Source organism: Molossus molossus, unplaced genomic scaffold (assembly GCF_014108415.1).
Source record: "Molossus molossus isolate mMolMol1 unplaced genomic scaffold, mMolMol1.p scaffold_m16_p_1, whole genome shotgun sequence".
In the NCBI taxonomy this organism is placed as follows: domain Eukaryota; kingdom Metazoa; phylum Chordata; class Mammalia; order Chiroptera; family Molossidae; genus Molossus; species Molossus molossus.
Genome location: NW_023425344.1, coordinates 241,518,719 through 241,544,587, shown reverse-complemented (window position 1 = coordinate 241,544,587; position 25,869 = coordinate 241,518,719). Strand labels below are relative to the sequence as shown.

The 25,869-nt window shown below is 41.5% G+C and overlaps 1 protein-coding gene across 5 annotated transcripts in view; it reads left to right on the top strand.

Annotated features, from left to right (window-relative positions):
• UNC79 (unc-79 homolog, NALCN channel complex subunit) overlaps positions 1–25,869 on the top strand; it is a 238,396-nt gene that overhangs the window by 209,778 nt on the left and 2,749 nt on the right. For all 5 annotated transcript variants that reach the window (XM_036257786.1, XM_036257803.1, XM_036257794.1 and 2 more), the window contains 6 exons: positions 5,111–5,188; positions 10,227–10,316; positions 12,337–12,512; positions 13,406–13,592; positions 15,019–15,216; positions 17,020–17,097. In XM_036257786.1, coding sequence (XP_036113679.1) covers positions 5,111–5,188; positions 10,227–10,316; positions 12,337–12,512; positions 13,406–13,592; positions 15,019–15,216; positions 17,020–17,097 — 807 coding nt within the window. The remainder of the gene's footprint in view (positions 1–5,110; positions 5,189–10,226; positions 10,317–12,336; positions 12,513–13,405; positions 13,593–15,018; positions 15,217–17,019; positions 17,098–25,869) is intronic.

The following is a 25,869-nucleotide window of genomic DNA, read 5'->3' as shown; positions in this document are numbered from 1 at the left end:
TCAGAATGAAGTGGCTCCCATTGAACCAAGATGCCAGACAGCTCAAGAGGAAGGCAGAAGCAAAAACCACAGCCTGGAATGTGTGTGTTCCTGAGGGCAGGCAGACTGACGGCCTTGCAGTGGGCTGCCATGGGCCAGCCCCTCCTCACACATCAGCAGCTATACTGCTTTTGAGGACAAGCAACTTGACACAAGTGCCTGTGAGGCTTAATGGGATCAATACCCATCCGGGGGCGAGGGCGGGTGAACTGAAATAGCCACGAGAGTTTTAAGGCTAGCAGGTTGGCAGTGTCTAGAAGTCACTTGCTTCTGATAGTGTTTTGGTTGGTGACCTGCCATCTCCAAGCAGCCTAGGTTTCAGGCCCTCAGGGTGCTTTCTTGTGGTGGGCATCGGGGAGCATTCCCTTAATTGCCCCCAGTCTCAGCAGAGCCGATCTACGAGGCTGATCCACTGAGGGTCCAGCCCCCGACACCGTGACTGCGGCTGGGGGCTGGTTTTCTAGGAGATGCATTAGTCAACCATAATAAGCACCTGTCACAAGACAGCAGCAGAACACTGACAGTTACAATTGCCCTGCGCTTGAGGAAACCATGAAAACAGTGATTACTGCATCACAGTGAGGTGAATAAATAACAGAAACAAATCCATTTTAGGAAGAAAGAAGGCAAAAAAGTAGATTCTTCTGAATGTGTTGTTTGGACTCTTATATACCAGGTCAGTAAATTCCATTTTCATCTTTTTCAAACAAATGTGTATTTGTCGTTGACTCATTAAATTAAACAACAACAGCAAGCTGAAAAATGATTTAGGTTGGAGAGGTATTTTGGAGACATTTTGAGATCGTGCCCATGAAGAACAACTTTGTGAATGTGTCCACCTCCAACAAAGTATGTTAAGCATCATGCCATTTCAAAGTAATGTATCTTTGTTCTCTAAGCTTTTAGAATAAACAGTTTTCATTACTGAGAGAAGTAAAAGGGAGGCATACTTAAACGTCCCTGTATCTGCCCTGTGGTTTCTGGCCAGGTGATGGAGGGAGTCTTCTGTGGGGCCACTCATGGGATGAAAAAGCAACTTCATGAATAGCTGAATAACAGTTTCATCTCTCTTCATGAATAGTGATCTTTCTGTAGGGTTTTCCTGTTCCTATTTCTCTTGCCCTTGACTGCCTGGGTCCCGCGGTGTACCCTGGAGCACAGCACAGGGTATAACCTGCTCTCTGGTCGCTCCTCTGAGGCCAGAGAATGTAGCCTGGAGTCAGAGGGAGCTTCCCTTTACTGACGGGGCGGGCCAGGCCCTGGCTTCCGGAGCCCAGCTCATAGGATGGCCAGATAGTGTGTCTGAAGCAGATGGTAACTTCCTTTGTAGACATCAGTGACCACCATATGAAGGCAGTGAGGGTGGCTTTGTTGAACTGAAAATGCAACTTGGAAACAGAAAAGAAAGCATCATTTGGAGGGAAGAACTCCCCTGGTGAGCCTTCATAAATGACACCAGACCCATTAGTAAGAAGAGTCAGTCTCTCCAACCTTGGATTTACCCTTCATTCTTCTCCCCGCCAGGGAAGCACTAGGGTATTTCCTCTGCCTCTCGAATGAGTATCTTTAGATAGATGAATTCCTAGAGACGGAGCTGTTTATATTCTTCTCTGAGCTAGACCATGCCTTTGCTGTTCACCAAATACGCTGTCGGTAGAGTCCCCTTAAAGAGCAATGAAACACTTGCCTGAGGAATGTGGGGTCACCCAAGTTCTAAACATTTCAAGGCAGTGACAGGTACCAGTCTGTTTTTTAATTCCGAGAAGTTCTTCCTGGAAGCCAGGATCATGGGAAACCACCCAGCCTGCTGTAGAGGTTGTCCAGTCATGACCCCTCTTATTTGTTTTTACTTACGTGTGAAGTCAGGTCGCCTTGGATGTTCGAGTGGTTTTTGTTTTGTTGTGTTTTTAAGAAAAATAGGCATGGAGATAGGAAAGAATTTGCCAAATAGAAAAAAATCTTGTATTCTGCAGAATCTAAATTGTCCACGATTAGAGCGTGGTTCTTTTGCACTTTGGACCCAGGCTCTATACTGTTTTAAATCAGATCTATCGACAGTTGCTTTCACTTACAGCGTTTTCTTTTCCACGGATCTGCTGTAGATACTTTACGTGTAAGATGTTATTGTAATTGTTCTCAAGATGGATTAAAATAGAGTTTTCATAATAGAGTGATAACCCATTAAGAGCCACCATATAAAGGCTATAGAAGCTCAAATCTAAAAGAACGTCCTCAGCTCCTATTATATGTCAAGAGTAGACATTCTGCTGATTTGCAAGTAGCACTCCCACTGTGTGGGATATACCTGCATATTCAAGTGTGAGAAATCATGTGGGTGACAGTTTTTCTTTTAAAGATAGGTTAGCTGTGGGCTGGAGGACAAAGAAATGGCAGGGACGCCGCTGTTGTTTTTAATTCACAGGTACTATTGATGTGGAGTTATTAATATTAGTTGAGTTACTAACAATCTGATCCCTCTTTGGGATGAGAAGTGGAGATACTATTTTGAGTCTCATTTTGATAATGAATTTAGTAATGACACCTCATGGATGTTGCGTTTCTTCTGTATTCTTCTGCGTTCGTGGCAAAGTGCATATTTCTGTCTGAAAGTATAAATTCTTCCTTGTGTGGCAGTCATCCTTTCCCTCTCTGATTTTAGTTACTTCTTTATATTTTGAGCAATTCTATAAAATTACAATGGAGTTTTTCAGTTCCTGGTTGACAGCTATATAAAATAAAGATGACAACTAGTTGTACATGTTATGATAAAATGCACTGGATTAAAATGCATTGATAAAACACAAATAGTAGATGGTTTTAGGCTTATGCACTTTTGAACCCTTTGATATACCAGACTCTCTGCAACACCTCCATAACTTTTGGGGTGATTTTTGATTAATTTTGACTTCTAAGAGTTATCACAGATCAGACTTTTGAAGTTGGCCTCATACCTTGACACCACATGGACGACAACCTACTTACATGGTGTTACTCATTCTATTTTGCGGAGTATGGGAGGTAAGGGAGGCTTCTGCTGGTAGGAGCGAGAGATGTTTTGTCCTTCACAAAACTTATCTTCCCTCAAGAGCACAGCCAGGCTGTGTGAGCACACTGAGGGGCCGAGGGTTTGAGACCACCTAGGGGCACGCCTGCTCCCTGGGTTTCCCTTTCCGCACACTCGGATGCGCTCCTGTCTCCTTGGCCTCTCTTAGCTCTACAGTCTCTTGTTTCTGTTTTAAAGAAATTAATTAAAATGCTGGTGTCCTGGCAGAAGTTTTGGAACTTAGTTATAAGTAGCTTGTCTTAGATTGCAGACTCAGAGAGCTTCTGAAAACACATTTTGTGGGGAAAACTAAGCCAGGATTTGGGGAGTTTCTTCTTTTCACCATGTTAACGTCTATCAGATTTTTACAGGTTTTGGCCAAAGGTATAGGCTTCATTTATTTATTTAAAGTCCTGATTTATTTACTTGTCCTTGTGTTAGAAAGAAGGGAGTAGACATAAGCATTCTTGAGTAAAACAATGGAAAGTTTTAGGAATTCCCTGGATGTGACTAGCTGGCACTTTCTTTGCCAGATTTAGAGTTAACGACCAAATACAGTCAGCCTTCTGTAACTGGATTTGAGGCAAGTGGAAATGATAGAATGTGTGCGTGGAGATCGGTATCCACTCCTGCCACGCGGCTTCCAGAGCCAGCTCTGCTTGCTGTCTTCTCATTTCCTTCTCAGTTACCTGCACTGAAATGCCTTTCCTGGAGGAACACACCTGAAGACTCGCTTGTGGCCTTGAACCAGAAATCTAAGGGCTTCTTGACCTTCGGCTTATAGCGTCTCTTTGTTAGACAAAACCTGCTGCCTATTACTAATGCTTTAATGCTGACCCTGATTAATCTGCAATATTCCTGGTTTCTGTTTCTCATCCAGCTTCCTTGAGATTTTCTCTACCACCCTAACCTGTGTCACTTCTCCCCTGTTTGACAGCGTCTGAGTCTGCCTGTCTGTACTCATCTGTCTTGACCTACCTAACTTTTCTGTGCTCTTTGAGTGTGAGAGTGAAATGGACTGGGAGGAGGAGCTGTCAGTGTCAAAGCTTGTTTCCGAGCCTCTGGACTCTGCAGAGCAGCAGAGTGATTGGGGCCACTGGGCAGAGGCCAGGGGAGAGAAACTGACCAGGAAATAATTGCTCATAGCAAGTTCTACAGACTTCGTGTTTAACTTTCCTCCCCAAATCATTAATAAATAGTTGGGTGTTGCATTAAGTGGGACACACCTGTAAAGAAGGAAATTAAATTGCAATCTGGCAAATCCATCCTCATCATGATCCTAGTTGTGCATAATTGATGAATCAATGCATTTTACCAACTCTTGCTGAGAGTTGCCCTTCTGAGATGTCAGGCACGGAACTAGTGCCGGGGGCGAGGTCCATTGAGTCTATGCTCTCAAAGAGCTTGTAGCAGGTTAAGAAATAGACTCTTAAGTTATTGCAATTTAATGATGTGACTGTCACAATGGAAGTATGTGAAAAGTGCTGTGGGGACACAGACGGTGGTCAGAGTCGTCATCAGCACTGAGGAGAGGTGTGAATGCAGTGGAAGGAGGAAGACCACACGGGGGGCGGGGGGGCGGGGCAGGGGCTTGGAGGGGAAGCAACAGCTAGAATACTCACTCTGAGGTGAATTGTTTTTCTGTTTTCATTCTAAATGTATGATATGATGATAGAAGTCTGGAAAAATCTATGAAAATTCAGTAACTGTCACGAAGTGCTGAAGAATAAATAGAATAACTCAGAATTAATCGGACCACGCTGACATCTTTTTTTTTCTCTGATTGAATGCACGTTTTCAGTGCCATTTAGCTGTCTGGATAAAGTAAGAATCTGTGTGTGCATCTCAGTACTATGATTCTGAATTTCTCATAGGAATCGACAGTCATGATTAGCAAGTACCATTAATCCAGGGCAGATTGTCACAGAAGTAAACACTAATTAGTTTAAGCCAAGTTAATAAAATTATAAACTACTTATTACTGTCCAAATGCTCTTAAAAATAATTATTCTTTCAATTTCTTATTAGTTTATTTGTGCAGATGCTGGAACCAAACTAGCTGAGTCGACAATCCTGAGCAAACACATGATCGCCTCTGTACCTGGAGTAAGTCCTCACTGAATTCATTGTCTGTGTTTTACGTTTTCTCATTTCCTCATTTAGCAAAGAAGTGTTTTTGGCCTGTGTCCTGGTTCACTTTGATAGAACAAACAACTATAAAATTGAACACACATTAGCATCTTTTTAAAAAGAGCAATAGTGAAAATTTAAATTAATCTCAGCCCTTAGAAACATTTAATTCCAGGAAACATGAGTAAAATTGAAGCAGCTAATTAAGAAGAGGAAAGAAATGAGCAGACATAAAGAGTAGATTTGGCCCTGGCCAGGTGGCTCAGTTGGTTGGAGCATCATCCCATACACCAAAAATGTTGCATATTTGATTCTGGGCCAGGGCACTTACCTAGGTTGTGTGCTCAATCCCCGGTCGGGGTGTGTACAGGAGGCAACCGATTAATGTTTCTCTCTCACATTGATGTCTTTCTCTCTCTCTCCCCGCCCCCCAAAAAATATCAATATAAACATATCCTCGGGTGAGGATTCAAAAGAAAAAAGAAGAATAAGTTTGATTACAGTTTCATATTTCCAGAATTGGTTTTCCTATATTGGCTGCCATTAATCAATTTGATTGAACTACTTCCAGAAAGAAATAAGCATTGTAATACCTCATTTTCCTTTATAAAATGTTTTCTCTGAAAATTAAAAAAAATTGCATTGTTATCAAGTAGTGAACTATTTGGTAAAATTTATTACGATTCTCATTGTCAGTATTGAAGATGAAAAACCAGAATTACTTATGATAGCAAGTTTACTGCAACAAAACTCAGAAACTTTAGATTATTTATAAATTTTAGTAGAGAAAATTTAATAAAGGAAAAGGATCACCTATAAGTCCTCTGCTTTAAAATGAGAACTCTATGGTTTTATAATATTTTTCCATAGTTGAGTATTCAGTATCCTAATTAGCTTATTCCCATATTGTTGGAAATTTATATACTTTCCAGTTTCTTTGCTAATGTGTGTGTGTATGCGTGTGTGTACCTACAAAGGTTATCTTCACCTTTATTTTGAATTATATATTTGGGATTAATTCCTTAAAGAGTAAGAATATATTAATGGCACATATTCTCATATTGTTTTCCAAAAAGGCATTATTAATTTACATTTATAAGTATACCAGTTTTACCCACAACAGTAAACATTTTTTAAAACAACTGTTTATTTATTTATTTATTTATTTATGTGTAGAAATTTTATGAGAGAGGAAAAGTAATCATTCAATAGAGATAATTTTACTGCTAACATACTGTATTCTTTCTCTTTTTCTGTGTACTTGTTTAAACACAGTTGAAACCATAAGTGCCACTTTGGTTCATACATCATAAGCATTTCCCCCAAAGGTTAATGGCTGCAGAGTATAGTGGTTAAGCGTGTAGGGGCTAGATTCACTGCAGAGAATGAGGTCTGCCATTTACTAGCTGTGTAATCAGGAAAGTTAGTTAACCTGTGATTCTTTGATTTGTATTATCTGTAGAATGGGCTATAACAGGGCCCAATGTCTAGGTGGAGGATTGAAGGAAATAATGCGTGTAAAACATATTAGCATGATGCCAGACATGTGGTAAGTGCTGAGTAGACAGTAACTATTAAAAGTAATATTAACAAACATCAATTATTTTTGGACACTTTAGTTATTTTCAATATTCTGCAATTGTAACTAATATGTGATAAACATCTTTGTGCTTAAATCTTTGTCCATATTTTAGACTGTATTTTATAATAGGTTTCTGGGAGTAGAATTGCTAGACTGTTTTTTTAAAGAGTTCTTAATAGTAATTAAGGAAATGCTTTGAGATAAAATGCCAGTGCTCAGCGACATAACACACAGCACGTTTATTGTTCGCTCATGTGAAGTTCCAGCGGGTATCTTGATTGGTAGAGGGAGGAGGACTTTCGTATGAACACTTAGAGATCAGGTTCCTTGCACCGTGTACAGCCCTCTGTAACTGGCTGATGGTTGGGAAAAGAGAAGAGAATATGGTACATGGAAGGTTTTCATGGGCCAGGTCTGAATGGGATGTAGATTTTTCTACTCAGATTCCACTGGCTAGAACTCAGTCACATGACCACACCTAACTGCAAAGGAGGATGGGAAATGCGGTCTAGTTGCATACTAAGAAAGAGGAGAAATGGCTCTGTGAGTACCTAGCCAGTTGCTGCTGCACATTCACTGGTTTCCTTAGTGCTCAGTTGTTTAACACTCAGTATTTTCTACCTAAGGGGATAGCTTAAAATAATATCATTAGTATATAAAAGTTTACTGACATCAACAAGTAAAAGACAAAACATTCCAATAACAACTAAAAGGCAAAAACAGTTGTAGAGTCCACATGTAGAAACCTTTCCAATGACCAATAAGCCATTCAAAATATACCTTTTACCCTCACTAGCCATCAGTGAACTGTAAATTAATATTAACTATTAAAATATTAAAAAATATAAAAGTTAAAATCAGCTAGCAAATCCGCAGGTTTTTCTTAATGAATAAACTTACTGATGATTAAACAAAACAAGCATTCTCCTAAGCTACTGGCCATAGTGAAAATGGTACAACCTTGCTGAAGAACAGATTGACAGTTTACTTCTGTGAATATGTTCGAGGAAGTAATTAAATGTGTGCATAAGGAATTTATACAAGTATATTTATTAAAGCAGCATTTGAAATAGCAAACATATGGAAATAAAAGTAATGTCCAACATTAGTGTTTCATTTAAGTAAAATAAGGTATATCTATAAGATACACTATTATGTGACTACCAAGTCGTTTTCAAAGAATACTTAATTGACTGGAAAATACTATGATGGATTTAGTATAAAAGCAGGTTAGAAAAAAAATCTCAGTCTTATAAAAATTGTATGTATGCCCTGGCCGGTTTGGCTCAGCCCAGCGGTAGAGCATCAGCCCACAGACCAGAGTCGTGGGTTCGATTCCAGTCAAGGGCACATACCTCGGTTGCTATTCGGTCCCCTGGTTGGGGTCGTGCAGGAGGCAACCAGTCGATGTGTCCCTCTCACATCGATGTGTCTCTCTTCCTTTCCCACTCTATTTGAAGATAAATAGAAAAATATCCTCAGGTGAGGATTTTTTAAAAAATTGTATGTGTGTGTGTATGTCATGTGCTCCGGAAGAACTTGGAAGTGCTAACAGTGGCCGGCTCACAGGTGAAAGACGGATTAGGGCTAAGGCGAATTTTCTTTTACTAATTGGTACTTTCCAAGTTTTTCACATTGCACATGTTACTGCTATAATTTAAGCAATGTCACTTTAAAATCAGACACAAGTTTTGAGGAAGAATTGGATGTGATTCACTTCAATTCATGTTTTGGGGTTAAAGTATATTTTCAACATCTTTATCATCATTGAAATAAATATAGGTCTTCTGAAATAAGTGCAGTGTGATTCTTTATGTTATTTTTTAATAACACATCTAAGGTTATACTTACGTTTTGCAGAGAGAGAAAAGGGGAGAGATTGGAAATCACATGCTTTGTCTTATAAGTGTATATGGCTCACTAAGATTATCCTGACTCTAACGTGTATTTTCAGGCTTTTATTAGATATAGTTGCTGGTCTCTAGAGCAGACGTAACTGGGTAATAGTAAATTCTTTACTCTCTCTCTCTCTTTTTTTTTTTGTACAATTTAAACTTAAAAGACAAATATTAAATAATGCTCCCAGTAATTATTTTCCATGACATTTGCCTACTTGAAATGGTATGAAATATTGCCCCTGAAAGAAACAAATCCCTTTCAAGAAATGCAAGAGCAGAGAATATGCTCCTATTTGCATGACATGTGAAAGGTCAGAGAAAATGGAATAAATCGGGGGGAAATCCTTTCTTGCATTAAAGGATTAATATTCCCAAAGCAGGGGCACACTAACCTATTATAATTCCTTCACTTGATTTAAATTAAAAGAAGAAAACCTTAGCACGTATGAAATGCTTGGAAAACACTCTGACAGAACTGCCAATGACCTTATTTTACTGTTTGTTATCCTGTCAGAGGACCTGACAGGCGTAACAGTCTAGAAGAGAGAGAAGGTGATATAGTTCAGGGCCGTGCAGATTTACATGAATATGGGAAAATGATTTCTGACTGGGTGAGCTAGTTAAGTCCATAACGTTTCAGATTTTCCTAAAGAAAGCTAGGCAAGGCCTTGGTGTAGTATTCAGATGGCTTCAAAGACGGCCTGCTTTTGATCCACATGAAACCACAGCCTGATGTGTGGGTTCTCAAGCAGCTTTGATGTAGCAGCCTGTCTGTTCATTTCCCTTTTCTTTGCTTATAATCCTGAATTCGCCGCATTGCCCCGAGAGAGCAGGCTTATGCCGTTTAATAACCCAAAACACAAGTACGCTTTCTTGTCCTCTAAAACCTCCCAAACATGCTGCTAGTGTCTGGGGAAGATGACCGTTTTGTTTGTTTATTTATCCCTAGCAAGAACACAACAGTAATGCATTTGTCTACTTAGTAATGTACTTACCACGTAAGACTTAAGTTGTAAGAGACTTGACTTACATATAAAAATTTGGGGCTCTTACGGCAAACACAATATGTGTCAATATACTTCTGTTTTCAATAGAGAAAGTCAGGATTTTGGTGGTGGAATTTGGTGTCCCGTATTTGATGTGTATAAGACTTCCTTGAGTGGTCAAGTATTGCTGCAGTTTTAGTGCGACTCATGTCCGATATGGATACTAATGGCTTTACGTAGGTTAAATCTTTGTACACCAACCACTTGAAAAACAGTCAAACAAAAACCAGTTAAATCGCCCAGTGGAGAAACCACGTCAAGCCTCTCCCACAGGCTGTTCCTTTGCTCCCCACCGCAAGCCTTTTGTCAGTGTCTGTCCCTGCTCTGAGCAGACCGTCACAGACTATGCTGAGAGTAGTGGAGTGAGTCAGAAATCCGGAGAAATGAAACAACTCATTAGCAAACAGCATGAAATCGGAGCGAGACAGTCAGGGCAATAGGAAGGCGGAGGCTGAGCGCGTGCACCCAGCGGCGTCCTTGTGTTGCAGTGCGGGACGGCGGCCATGGAGTGCGTGCGGCAGTCCATCGGCGAGGTGCTGGATTTCATGGCAGACATGCACACGCTGACCAGACTCAAGGTAAGAGCACTTACCTCTGCCCGGCTCTTAGGTGAACAAAACGGACATTTTTAGAGACCACAGCAGACCAGATGGGAATTCACTGTTACCCGAAGGAGCCCACGTCTGGGGACTCTGAGAACTGAGTGCCAGCTCTGCCAAGAGGGAAAGGACATTTCCGTGGCATCGGCTATGTGCCTGGCTTTACCTTTGCCAGTTATTCAGTTCTCCCCATGCCCCTGCTGAGGTATTATCCCTATTTTACAGACGTAGAAACTGAGGCTGGAGGCGGTGCAGTAATTTGCCCACGGTCTTGCTACTGGTAATTGGTGGAGTCAGGTGTGACCTAAGACTGTAGTGACTCCCAGACCACTGGCTTTTCACTATGCCACAGAGCCTCAGTTTCCTCACTTGCAAAACAAGTCTAATAACACCTGCCTTTGCTGACTGTTATAAAGTTTGCTGTGAAATCATGCACGTGAAGAGACTTTTGTAAACTACCACATTAGGCAAATGTACGCTGTTTGTGGTTTCTCTCTGCATTGAACCTCTCTCTTTCCAGAAAATAATTAAGGACAAGGGGTAGAACAAACTTTACTTTGCAAGTGGTTCCGATCCCAGTGAATTTGTTGAGCTTGATGGTTTTGCAGGGTGAATGAATTGCTGAGGCAAGTCAGCCTCCCTGTTGTCAGACCACTGAAAGACTGATAGTTTGAGAGATTTGAGGGGGGCCCTAGACAGAGGGCAGAAAAGATCTAAACATGGCTCCATGAGCAGCCAGGTTGCAGTCTGGCACTAAATGATTTCTTTTCAATCAACAGGATCTATTCATGCCAGAAGTTCATCTACTAAAATTATGCCCCTTCACCACCCAATTCAGGGACCAGACTCTGCTCAGATGATCTCAGCATTTCTTGGGACAGCAGTAGATTTGCACATTCCAGTGGAAAGTGGGATCAAAATTTAAAGCAATGATTTCTCATGCTGTCCACACCCAGTCATTTCCAAGGAAGCTCCCCTAACGTTTGATCATACACTGGTTACTGATTGCTTAACCTGGTTGCCTACACTTAGATCTGGTTGTAATGTACAAAGGAAAGGGAACAATTGTTACCTAAACAGTTTTAGCTTGTTTCATATAGTCACTTTAAAAATACAGAGAAAAATAAGAAGAATAATCTATGATGGTCAAAAGGTTGGGGTCTGTAGACATAAGCCACCTGTCTGATTTTCCATAGTATTAGCAAACAGAGGAGAAAGGTCAAGTGGCGAATGGCTTATCTAAGGCCATGCGACTAATTAAGACAGAATGGGTCTAGAACCCAGGTCTCAGTTGTCAATTCAGTCCTCTTTCCACTCACGAAGCCACACTGAGCAAAGAACTGTTTTTCTAAAATATATATTGAGATGTATTGAGCACCTGTAATGCACTTGGCACTGTTCTAAGCATTTAAGATATAATGATGAACAGAAACAAATACAGTAGCTGCCCTCATTTATGGTCTTGTAGTGGAGGCCAGTTTTAATGAAAATTTTAAACAAAATGAAGTAAAACTGTGACTTTCATAATTGCTATGAAGAAGGGGTACACAGCGGCATGAGAGCTTCTAATAGGATGATATGACCTAGCCAGGGAGGAGATCAGGGAAGGCTTCCTGGAGGAAGTGACACTTAAGCTAAAATCCAGACAATGAATAGCACTTAATTAGATGAAGATAGACTAGAACAATATTTTAGATAACGAGAACAGCATGAGTGAAGGCCAGTAATGGGAGGGAACCACTCTAGTAGGACCACAAGGATGAAGAGGTAAGATGCAGAGTTCTGCAGTAACTAGCTCATTCCAGGTCTTGTAGGTTATGCAGAGGATTTTTTTCCCCGTTATCCTAAGAACAGTGGGAAACCACTGAAGTTTCAATGGGTTGTATGCTTGGGAGCGGTGACAGAAGGTGAGGAAATGACAACCTGATCATTTTAGTGAGTGGCCTGCAATGTCTTCGGGTACTCTGTCAAAGTCACAGAATACCATTTGGTTTTGTAGAACCACATGAAGACATGTTCCCAGCCTCTGCATGAAGATACCTTTGGTGGACATCTCAAAGTTGGGCTGGCTCAGATCGCTGCCATGGAAATCTCCCGGGGCAACCACAGAGATAACAAAGCTGTGATTCGCTATCTGCCTTGGCTCTATCATCCCCCCTCTGCAATGCAACAAGGGTAAGACCCTTATGCACTGAAGATTCGTGGGAGGGAATATGATTGGTGGGAAGATGGGAATCAAGACCCTTCTCCATGCTTTCTGGCTGACCAGGCAGCATTTTTGAGCTTGACATGCTGCCAGGAAAGGAAACTTGCCCTTGCACAGAAATCTCAGTCATCCTGAGGGATGGTGCAGCCTTGGAGTTTTATCACTTAATTTCAACTCATTAAATAAATCCGTAGGTATTTATTGAGCACTTACACAGCTCGGTCTTCAGTGAGCGGAGACAGACAGTAGCTGGAACAAGATCTAGAGCAGGGATGAAATAGAGTGCACGGAGGACTGAGCCCCTGATCCTGCCTCTAGGCGAGGCTAAGAAGAGAGGGGCCCCTGGGGAGTTTATTTTGGGACTCAGAGGAGGCTCGGGCCTGCCATTTTCCATGGTTAACTTCCTGGCTAGAGGAAAGGTTCGGAGTGGGGGCTGAGGAGGGCAGGAAGAGAAAATTCTTGGAGAGCAGGAAAATGGGTGGCTCTGTGTACATCTTCTCCTCTGTCCCCTCCCCTGTGTGGGGATGTCAAACTTTCTCGTGAGAGGAAAGGAAAGAGTTTTAGAAAGAGAAACTAGTCAGAAAGGCAGCCAGGTTTATGGAAGAATGGTATTTACTCCTGTGTCACCAAAGGCTGCTCTTTGCTCAAGAAGCTTGGGTCCAGGATTAGCGTGGGGAACAAACAAACAACAAATAGAGAACCAGATACATTGTTTTCCTGGCACTCTGTCACCTTGGTGTTTTGTTTTATGTAACTGCCTGCAAGCCCACGCTTTTAATCCTTCTCTCAGAAAGCATTTGTTGAGCACCCAATGGAACAGAGAACATAAAGTCATCTTTGACACTCCCTTCTTCTCTAATAGACCTAAAGAATTCATCGAGTGTGTCTCTCACATCCGTCTGCTGTCCTGGCTACTTCTGGGGTCCCTCACTCACAATGCAGTGTGTCCAAACGCCTCCTCTCCCTGCCTGCCCATACCTCTGGATGCAGGTTCTCACGTTGCAGACCATCTTATTGTTATCCTGATTGGATTTCCAGAGCAATCAAAGGTAAGTGATTTCTGCAAGATTAAGACCATATGCATTGAAACTGCTAATGGAAACCCTTATCAGCCAATTATGTTTCTTCTGAGAAGAAAATGCATCTTATCACGGGCCCTCCTGTGGATATTAGGAAGACAACTTTGGGCTAATGCCTTATTTAAAGTTGTTTAAATTCCAAGACTAGCTTTTCTTCCCCCTAAATTGTTTTCCAGTTTACTTTTATGAAGATAAATTATGGAGGCAAGCAAGAGTTCGCTTCCTTGGCATCTCTGTCTCAAAATAATGAGGAGGAATAAGAGGCTAGAAATATAATAAAACTTCTGTGAGCAGTTTTTAGAACCAGATATGAAGTGGGAGGAAATGTATGCTCTGTCTAATTCTTCATGCACTATCTTTTCGACTCAAATCTCTAGGGATATGTGAAGATACAAAATGAAAACAAGAAGGCCAGTTGGGGACTCACTAAAGTACACATTAGAATCACCTACGCAGAGGAACTTCGTAAATTGTAGAGACAGATAACTGTGCTTCAGGGAATAAAGTAAATGCAAGGCAGGCATCAGTCACACTGGTGTTGAGTAGCTCTGAGGAACCGAAGGGCCTTCACGGAGCTTAGGCAGATTCTGGGAGGTCGTGGTGGGTGTGGGCCAGGACTGGCTGTCTGTGATAAAATAGAGCACCCATCCAAATAACCGGAATGATGTTTCCAGAAGAAATTAGGCAGTTTCTAATATTTCAACCCAGATCTGTGCTTGATTCTTAATAATGGTACTTAGCAATTCTGTGACCTTGAAAAAGTTACTTAACCGCTCTGAGTTCTGGTTTTTCTTCTGTAAAATAGATGAGGGGATGGTTTGGGAATTACGGAGGTGGTCTATGAGAAGTGCCTAGCACCATGCCTGGGAATTGCAGGTGCGGTCACTAAATCAGTGCTCACCACCAGTAGGAACACTGTCTTTGCTGCTGCTGCAACTCTAGTACAATCATTAAGTGCTGGGCAGTGTGTTCCTGTGTATCACCTCATTTACTCCTAACTGCAACTCTTTGAGGAGGGTACTATTATCCCATGTTGCAGATGAGGAAACACCCTAAAAGGGTGCAGTGAGTGTTCTTCCTAATCTACTTTAGGGACAGGAATGTCTGTTTCATTAAAGGGCAAGGAGGTGGGTAGATTTATTTTGTAAACTAAGGTGTCTTCTCTTTGGAAAGATGTTTTGTTTTCTAAGCACATTCCCACTGACTGAGTGAAGAGCAGCTTGTTTTAAGGTGGTGGATCGTGAGTGTGTAACCTGGAGCTAAGTCCTTCAGCCTCTGATGACTTGAACTAGCTGTGTGGCTGTGCTCCTTGGAAGGCTGCAGCCATGTGGGGAGGGCTCCGTGGGGCAGCCCAGCCCACGGGACCGTAACAGCTCTTCCTTTCCTTCCTCCTCAGACCTCCGTGCTGCACATGTGCTCCCTCTTCCATGCATTTATCTTTGCTCAGCTCTGGACCGTATATTGCGAACAAAGTGCCGTAGCTACAAATGTCCAAAATCAGAATGAATTCAGCTTCACAGCGATCCTGACAGCACTGGAATTTTGGAGTAGGGTGACGCCCAGCATCCTTCAGCTGATGGCCCACAACAAAGTGGTGAGTTCACAAATAAGTTTTCCCTGTTGGATGGAATCTCAGATGTGTGAAACCACTCCCAGTCCTCCCACGGCCTGTCCTGAAGAGCTCAGCTGTAATGTTATAGAAACGAACTGATGAATTTTCTTTACAAACTGGATGTTCTACTTGCATATGACTTTTGATGAAAAACAAAGCAAACAAATCGATTGAGTAAAAACAATTTTGTTTTCTCTGCCTAGTGCCAAAGGAAATGTATGTGAAACTTCTTACCTTTAAGAGCTGTTTTGGTGCTATACATTCAGAGAATTAGGAGGGAGAGTCATATTAGTTTTGGAAAAACCCTAGCCAGTTAGGTCACCGTTTTGTGGTGTGTTAAGAGCAGATTGCCCACATGTTTTCATTCTGCTCAGGACTCACCCTTGGAAAGAGCCTCACCTTTTTGAGTTATCTAGGAGGACCTACGCCCCCCAGTCCTCAAACCCAGCTCCATTTTAATATAGATGGCTCACCAAGTGAGCAGCCGCTCCAAGCTTATTGTAAAATGTCTGGAGTATGGTTAGCATGAGCCCACCTCCTTGAACATGCGTAGATTAGTCCGCATGGGGTCAAGGTGGTAGGGAATATGGATAGAATTTATAAGGGAGTTCTTTAGTTCACCTCACTGCTTTGGAAGAGGATTCTGAGCTGGGAAAGCAGCAGCCAGTGTCTTGGGGATGAGTCGAATTGATGTCTGCGAGGAGCAAGGGACGAAAGGACACTGTAACGATGGTTCCAACATGCTCAGAAACTCAACACTGCACCATCCACACCAGGCATTCCAGAAATGATTTTGGTTGAAAGTTAATCTGAGAAATGTTTTCTTCTAGTTCTAATGGGAAAGGGGATTATATATGTCTTTCAGTGAAGCACTTTCTTTTCTTTAGAGAAGCAGATGTTGTAAGACAATTCTGAATGGGGAGAGATGTTTTAGTTCAATTTAAAGGACATATATGGGTGCCCAAACAGTCTGACTGCTGTAGAGATCATTACATTTATTGGATCACAGAGCCTGGGACTGAAGAAGAACTTGGGAATGAAACACTCTGTCCTGTTATTTTACATAAGATGAAACGGAAACCTCGAACTTAAACTGGAGAGTCATAGTTTCCTTCTGTTGTCATTCATTTTTTGATGCCATTAATACCTCTCTTTCGAAGCTCTTTTGATATTCAAATGTTCCAAATGCATTTTGTATAAGTGATGTTTTAAATGAATTTGAATTAATTTTATTCTGCAAATTTCTTCCAACCGAGTAAGCAAGCTGTTCTGGTAAAATCCCCCTGGAGTGTTTAAAGCCCAGCCTTAGGAATTTTTGACAAGGGATGTCATCGCTACTGTACGTCTGAACTGTAGTGAGCATGACTACCTTCCCACAGAGCATAAAGACTCGAAGACAGATAGGCAGTAAATGGAGCAGCCCCTCCAGTGACGGGACTGGAGAAGGGACCAGGACGGAGCAAAGGACAGAGGCCCAGAGGCCCCTGGCTGGAAATGGAGGAAGCAGGAGGCGTTGCTCCTCTGGCGAATCGCGGTGCCAATGAGCGGGATCAGGACCCGACTCCCTGGCAGCCCCCAGATAGATGAGGAAAGGAGGGCAATTTGAAAACCTCTGCAGCTTTTAAAACTCAGTTTCTGGTTGAAGCTGTAGAGGTGAATAAACACCACTTCTTGTGGTCCCCTGTGGTCACTGCAGACAGACCTCACAGGCACAGGGAAACGGTTCTATTTGCAAGGTGTCTGTATTATTGGAAGTGGGAATGATTTTTGTGTTTCTTGTTTCAGATGGTAGAAATGGTGTGTCTCCATGTGATCAGTTTAATGGAGGCATTGCAAGAATGCAATTCAACAATTTTTGTCAAGGTAGGAAAATCTTATGATTTTTATAGACCATTTCTTGCTGCTAAAACAAATGTGGATTTATTTGAATTTATCCTCTGGAGTGGAAAATACAGGTGATTTCATTTTAACCTTCCGAGATGGAGCTGGAGGATTCAGGCTCATATAACAACCCATCGCTAAATGGTTATCATGTTATTTGTTTTCTCTTGCTCCATGTAACCAGCTCTAACTGGGTTCAATGTGTCAGACCACGATTGCATGCAACACCAGCAATTAAAATGTTACTGGGAAACGCTGATCTGAATATGACCCTATTATAATATAAACTGGTTGGAGGTGCCGCAGCTCACCTGTCACCAAGATGTCCAGAAAACCAAGGGAAATAGTCTGGGATTGTTTGACTCGGTAGTTGGTCCTTTTCTCTAAGATAAATGAACTTAGTTTCCAATATTACTATTCTAAACCACTGGACAGTGTGTGAAAATAATCTAAGCATTTGTCATCTATCCAGTGACATTAGAACATACTAGAACTTGGTTTCCCACTCATTTATCTTTTTACTTCCCCCTTCTCCTTTCCTTCCCATCATTCACCTCTTTTCTCACTGATTCTGTGTCTGTCCTCTTCTTATAGGACTTCCTTCTCTACCTCCGACTTCCTTCTCTACCTCCGACTTCCTTCTCTACCTCCGACTTCCTTCTCTACCTCCCAGACTGCATCATTTTGGAACCTTATAAATTGCTATTTTGCTCCCTGGTTGACTCCCTTCTTTAATAAAGGACACTTGTCAAGTTAACTCACATCATACTAAAGAAAAGCAGCCCATTTTCAGGGAAAAACTTATTGTTACCAGAACACTGCAGTGTAGCTGGTTTGAATGATAGTAGCAAAAACTACACTATGAGAGAAACTATATGACTGACACTTGGACAATTATACCTGATTTTACTTTCCACAGCTTTATTGAAGTATAATTTATATACAGTAAACTATACATATTTAAAGTGTACAGTTTGCTAGGTCTTAATATATATTACACCTGTGAAACCATTATCACCACCAAAATAATGAACGTATCTATCACCCCCTAGAGTTTTCTCATACTCATTTATACCTCCTCCTCCACCACTCGCTGTATCCTACTTTTTCATCCCCAGGTAACTACTGATCTGCTTTCTGTCAGTATAGGTTAGTGTGGATTTTCTAGAATTTTACATAAATGGATTCATACAGTATGTACATTTTTTTCTGCCTTCTTTCACTCAGAATAATTATCTTGAGATTAATCCACGTTGTTGCACTCATCAGTAGGTGTCATTTCTTTTTATTTCTGAGTAGTATTACATTGCACAGAATACCACCTTTTGTTATTCATCCATTAGTTAATGGATATCTGGACCTTTACCAGTTTGGTGCTATTACAAATAAAGCTGCCATGGCTATTCAGGTACAAGTCTTTGTATAGATACATGTTTTCATGAATGTTACACAAACAACGAGGTGGAATATCTAGGCCATATGACAGGTATATAACTTAAAGAAATTGACAAACTGTTTTCTGAAGTGGTTGTGCCCTGTTACCTTTACATCAGCAGCATGAGCATTCCAGTTCTTCCACACCTTGGGAAGTATTCCTTCCTCTCCTGTTTTCTAAAAATGTTTATGTGTATTGGTATTATTTTCCCCTTAAATAGAATTCACCAGTGGAACTTCCTGGCCTTGGAATTTTCTTACAGGAAGGTTTTAAACTACAGATTCAATTTCTTTAATCTATAGGGCTAGTTAGTTATCTGTTTCTTCTTCTTTTTTAAAAAATATGTTTTTATTGATTTTTTGAGAGAGAGAGGAAGGGAGAGAGTTAGAAACATCGGTGTGAGAGAGAAACGTTGATCGGCTGCTTCCTGCAGGCCCCCCACTGGGGATTGAGCCCGAAACCCAGGCGTGTGCCCTGACTGGGAATCGAACCAGGACCTCTCAGTCCATGGGACAATACTCAGTCCACTGAGCCACACTGACCAGGTTACCTGTTTATTCTTGAGTGACCTTTGGTAGTACGTGTCTTTCAGAGAATTTGTCCATTTCTTCAAAGTGGTCACGCTATTATCGGCATAAAGTTGTTCATAATATTTCCTTATTATACTTTTAATATCTGTAGGATTATTAGTTATACAACTTCTTTAATTACTGATATTGGTGATTGGTGACTTCTCTATTTTTTTTTCTGTTCAGTCTGAATAGAGGTTTATCTATTTTAATGAGCTTTTGATTAAAACACAAAACCACACCATAGTATTCAGCTTTTGCTTTTTATTGATTTTTTTCTCTTCTTTTTCTGTTTCAATGTTTAATTATGTTATTTCTTCTGATTACTTTAGATTTAATTTGTCATTTTTTTTCTAGTTTCTTAAGGTAGAAGTGGAACGCACTAATTTGAGACTTTTTTTTTTCTAATATAGGCGATTAGTGCTATAAATTCCTCTCTAAGCACTGCTTTAGCTGCATCCCGAAATTTAGTATGTTGTGTTCTCCATTCAGTTCTAAAGATTTTCTAACTTTCCCTTTGTTTTCTTTTTTGACCCATTGGTTATTTAGAAGTATGTTATTTTGCTTCCAAATATCTGGGGATTTTCCAGAGATATTTTTTTTGTTGTTGTTGTTGTTATAGATATTTAATTTAATGTCTCTGGTTAGACAGCATATTTACTATAATTCAAAGAATTTTAAATTTACTGAGACATGTTTTATGACCGAGAATATGGTTTCTCTTGGTAAATGCTCTATGTACAATTGAAAAGAATCTGTGTTCTGCTGTTGTTGGGTCTAGTTTTCTATGTCAGTTTGTTCAAGCTTATTGATAGTGTTCTTCAAGCCTTCCAGGTCCTTTCTTCAGTTTATTCTGTTATTCAGAAAGGGATATTGAAATATCACAATAATTATGGAGTTCATTGTCTATTCAAGCCTACCAATTTTTGTTTCATGTACTATGAAGCTCTATTTTTGGGTGATAAATGTTTAGGACTATTATGTCTTAGTGAATTGAAATTATGAAATGACTCTCTTCATCTTCAACGATATTATTGATCTGAAAGCTACTTTGGTGTAAATAAGATGGTATATCTTTTTCCGTTCTTTTACTTTTAACCTCTTTGTGTCTTTATATTTAAAGTTTATTTCTTACAGGCAGCATATAGTTGGATGTTGTTTTTTTAAATCTAATCTGACAATCTTTTTCTTTTCATTGGGGTTTTTAAAATCATTTTATGTGTTTTGTGATATTGTGGGCTTAAATCTATCATCTTATTTATTTTCTGTATTTCCCATTTGTTCTTTGTTCCTTATTCTGTCTTTTTCTGACTCCTTTTGGATTTAATTTTTAATGATTAAAATTTGGATAGAGCCCTGGCCGGTTTGGCTCAGCGGTTAGAGTGTCGGCCCACGGACCAAAGAGTCATGGGTTCGATTCTAGTCAAGGAAACCTACTTGGTTGCAGTTTGGTCCAGGGTCCTGCAGGAGGTGACCAGTCGTCTCTCTCATATTGATGTCTCTCTCTCTCTTCTTCCCTCCCTCCCACTCTGTCTGAAGATAAATGGAAAAAAGTATTCTCAGGTGAAAATTTAAAAAAAAATTTTTTTTATGTAATCTCCCCCCCCCGCCAGTTTCTTAAGATGGAAGCTGGAATCTTTAATTGGAGAACCTCTTCTTTTCAGTCATCAGTGTTTAGTGCACTACATTTTCTCAGCACTGTTTGAGGGGCATTCCTCCAAAGTTTGGCATGTTCTCATTTCTATTCAGTCCAAAACACTTTCTTTTTTTTTAATCCTCACCTGAGGACATTTTTGCATTCATCTTGAGATGGAGCAGGAGGGAGAGAGGGAGGAAGAGAGAGAGAGAGAGACAGCGATGTGAGAGAGACACATCAAGTGGCTGCCACCTACACAAATCCAACTGGGGCCGGGGACAAACTGCAACCGAGGTACATGACCTTAGCGTGAACCGAACTCGGGACTCTCCGGTCCATGGGCCGAAGCTCTAACTGCTGAGCCAAACTGGCCAGGGCCCAAGATACTTTCTAATGTCCCTTAGGTTTCATTTTCAATCTATGGGTTATTTAGAAGTGTGTTTTTTAGTTACCATATTAGTTAGCTATTTTAGTTGTTGATTTAGAGTTTATTACATACATTTTTAACTTATTACAATCTATATTCAAGTAATATACCACTTCAAGTATAGTGTAAGAATGTACAGTAACATACTTTCATTTCTCACCTCCTGGCTTTGTGATATTATTGCCACAGACTACTTCTACATGTGCTATACAGTAAACCATACATTATTTTTAAATTTAAACAGTCATCTTTTAAAGCGATTAAAATTTTTAAAAATATTTATTTATAGTCCTGACCGAGTGACTCAGTTGGTTGGAGCACTGTCCCATAGAGCAAAAGGTTGTGGGTTTGATTTCTGGTCAGGGCACATACATAGGTTGTAGGTTCAGTCTGTGATTTGGGCGCATATGGGAGGCAATTGATTGATATTTGTCTCTCACATTGATGTTTCTCCCTCTCTCTTTTCCTCTCTCCCTCCCTCCCCTCCTCTCTCTCTAAAAAAGAAATCAATAAAAACATATTTTGGCCCTGGAGTTTTGCTCAGTGGTTAGAGCATCAGCTCTCAGAATGAAGAGTCTTGGGTTCAATTCCTGATCAAGGGTACATACCTGGGTTGCAGGTTCGATCCTTGGCTCTGGTTGGGGTCGTGCAGGAGGCAACCAATTGATGTGTCTCTCACATCGATGTTTCTCTCTCTCTTTCTCTATCCCTTCCATTCTATCTAAAAATCAATGGAGAAATATCTTCAGGTGAGGATTATTTAAAAAAAAAAATCCTCTGGTGAGGATAAAAAATATTTATTTTTATTTGCTATTATTGCCATGTTTCTATTTGCCATTTTCAGTGTTATTCATTCCTTATATAGAGATAAACTTTCATCTTTCTTCTGCCCAAAGGACTTCCTTTACTAGTTCTTGTATTGGTCACCTGGTGATTAATTCCTCAGCTTTTGTGTGTATGCGAGTCTATGACTTCATTTTAAAGACATTTTTGCTGGGTATTGAATTCTAGGTTTGAATGTTTTTCCTTAGACTTTAAAGATGTTGCTTCTCCACTGTTTTCTTTCTTACATTGTTTCTGACAAGAAATCTGTATCATTATTATCTTTTTTCCTTCTGTCTGGGATATGTCTTTTTACTCTGGCTGATTTGAAGATTTTTGTCTTTACCATGTTGTTCAACCATCTGATGATGAAACACCTTGGTGTGATTTTCTTCATGTTTCTTGTGCTTGGGTTAGTCGAGCTTCTTAGATCTGTGAATTTATAGTGTTCATTATATTTGGGAAAGTATCAGCCATGCTTCTTTAACTATTTTCTTCTATGCCTCTACTCAACATACTCAGTATTTCCTTTACCTTCTTGACTGTATTGAATATAGTTAAAATAACTGTTTTAATGTCCCTGTCTACTAATTGTTATGTGTCATTTTGGGGTCTTTTCTAATTGCTTGACTTAAAAAATTTTTTCTTCATTGATTTTAAAGAGAGGAAGAGAGAGGGAGATAGAAACATTGATGAGAGAGAACGTCGATTGGCTGCCTCCTGCATACCCCACACTGGGGATTGGACCCACAATCTGGACATGTGTTCTGACTGGGAATCAAACCTCTTGGTGCATGGGTCGACCCTCAACCACTGAGCCACTCCAGCCAGGCTAATTGTTAATTTTTCTTCTTGTTATGGGTCACATTTTCCTGCTTCTTTGCATGCCTGGTAATTTTTTATTGAATTCTTGACATTTTGAATTTGACTTTCTTAGGTGCTGGATATTTTTACATTCTTATAAATATTCTTGAAGTATATTCTGTGACCTAGTTAAATTACTTAGAAACAGTTTTATCCTTTTGAGACTTGCTTTTAAGCTTTGTTGGTGAGATCAGAGTAGCATTTTGTCTAGGGTTACTGAGGTAATATCCTGAGTACTCTACTTGATATTCCGTGATTTACAAGATTTTCCACACTCACTAGTGGAAACACAAACTGTTGCTGGCCCTATGTGATCAGCAGGGGTTTTTCTCTCTAATATTTGTGGGTGTCTTCTTCTTTAGCCTTGGGTAGTTGTGCCTCAAGTATGCACTGGTCATTACGCAGCCGAAGACTCAAGGAGAACCTTTCACAGATCCTCAGAGTTCGTCCCCTTTCTGTGTGCATCTCCGTCCTGTCCAGCACTCTGCTTTACAGACCCCAGCCACACTGGCTTCCCTGGACACAGGGCTGTGTCTCCTCGGCTCAGGAAGGGCCACACTATGCCTGGCTTCCTCCCCCTGCGCAGCTGCCGGATGAGTCTCTCTCGGCAGTGGGCTAGGCTGCTTACGGGGCTCTCCCTGTGTGCTCCCTCCCCTCAGCCAGCACTGCCCAGCACTGCCGATGTTCAGCGTCTGAAACCACTGTTGCACATACTCCATCTGGGATTTCAGTTGTTTCAGGCAGGAGGGTAAATCTGGTCTCCATCTTTACCGAAAGAGAGCGTTTCACTACTCATTTTAATTTTGAGGGCTGGAAGAGCATGGAGTGAAATGAATACATCGGACCAAGCAGGGCCTCTTCAATTTATCCTGTGGCATAAACCAAGAGAAGAGAAAAAGGATTACTTTTATTTTGGTGAAAAACAATTTAGTTTTCCAGATATTGTTTCTGGAGAAGGGGAAAAAAAAAAAACCCAACCAACTTTATTATAACATTACAGAGCCTAAAATAAATTACATCTAATTCTTACTGACAGCTTTGTAGGAGCCACTAGCAAAAAGGAACTAAAATGAATGCTATTCTATAAGTCAAATTAGCGTTCCTGAAATAGGATGACTGCTGGATTATATAATGCTATCCATAACAATGAGATTTCACCTGAAGCCTTTAGTCATGTGGTTTGCAGATCACACACTCGAAGGTCCCTTGTAGGTATAGTGTAGAATCTGACAGTCACACGCTATTTACATCAACCCTTCCAAAGCCAAGCTCACTGTTCCCCTTGATCGCCCCGTACAGGGGCAGCACTGGGAAAGGTGTCCACCAGGTCTGAGAACTCACTGCTCCCTGGTCCTACCCTCCTTGGTCCCCTAGGATTCTTAACAAGAGGCTGGTTCAGTTATTTCCCAAATATCAAGAGGCATATGGGCCTACTTCCACATCAGATAGGTCGAGTCAGTGGAAGGCTGTGGGCATTCGGACCCGCAGGGTTCGGTTCTTGCTGTGCAGACATCAGGGAGGAAGCGGTGGGACTATCTTTCCATTTAAGAATGTCAGGGAGCACAGCCTCATCTGGACCAACTCTTGTAATCCTACAGTTTGTTAAGTGTGTTGGTGGCAGGGGCAGGTTGGGAGAGGGCGTCATTTCCTGATAGTTTGAATTTTAGTCCAATTACATCGTTGGGACACGCCATACTCCCTTTCTAAACACAATATGTATGCCAGGAACTGAATATTAACATAAACACTGTGTTTAGGAGTAAACGTCACTGGAAGTCAAATTCACAAACTATACGCATCAATAGAATATTGAAAGCAGAACGATAGCCAGATTTAGCCTTGGGAACAAAAGCCTAGAGAGAAATGTAATTTATCACTTCAAGTTCATTATTACTTTTCAATGTTTAGATGAATTAGATGAGACCATGGCTAGGGCCATGCAGTGAAGGGAAGGATCACAGATGTGCTGTTCCCCATCCCAGCGTCTCTTCCGGTCCTCACCGTGCTTGGTGCGTGGCTGTCCTCCAGGTTGCCAAGGCTAGAAGCCTCAGCTGCTGCTTTGATTGTGTTTCTCGCTCCAAAGAGCAAACCAGTCTTCAGACCCTCCGAGACGATCTCTATAGGCAGCATCCTTCCCCGCCCTGGAACCCAGCCCTGGTCTGCCCTGGACCGTGGAGGCCACCTCCACATGGGGCCCTGCCCCCAGTCTCCAGGTCCTCCTGCACCCTCATCTGCAGGCTGCGGTCACAGTCCTCCTTCTGGAGCGCAGTCAGCTCGTGGCGAAGGGGCTCCCCTCTTCAGAAATGGTATTGCATTGGGGATCACGTCCAATCTCCTCCCGTGGCACCCCAGATCCTCTGTGGGCGATGGCGAGAGGCCTCACCTCTGCTTTCCTCAGCTTGTTTCTCGGGGCCCTCCCCTGGGAACCTCACCTTCAGCATCACGGGAGCCCCTGCCACCTCCACACCTGTCCACAGCCTCCCGCCTCGGGGCTTTACTTCCTGGGGTGCGCTTGTGTTACTTTGCTAAGGCTGCTGTAACAGAGTATGACAGATGATGGCTTAAATGGCAGAAAGGCATTGTCTCAGGGTTCTGGAGGCCGGGAGTAGGAGGTCAAGGCCTCAGCAGGGAGGGAGGCTCTGCCCCAGGCCTCGCCCCCAGCCCCCAGCCCCCAGGGGTTCGCTGGGGTCTTTGGGTTCCAGGGCTTGTAGATCTCTGCCTTCCTCTCCCGCGGGGTCCTCCCAAGTTGTGTGTCTGTGTTCAGATGTCCCCTTTTTATGAGGGCACCAGTCTTATTGGATTAGGGGCCCACCCTACTTGAGAATGATTTCATCTTAACTAATTACATCAGCAGTGACCCCATTTCCAGATAAGGTCACATCGGAGACCGTGTGGGTCAGGATTACAGCATCTGTTTGAGGGGACACAATTCAGTCTGTTGGAAGGAACAATGGGGGAAATGATAAGATGCATATCAGCACATTAAAGGTCCGAGCAGTAC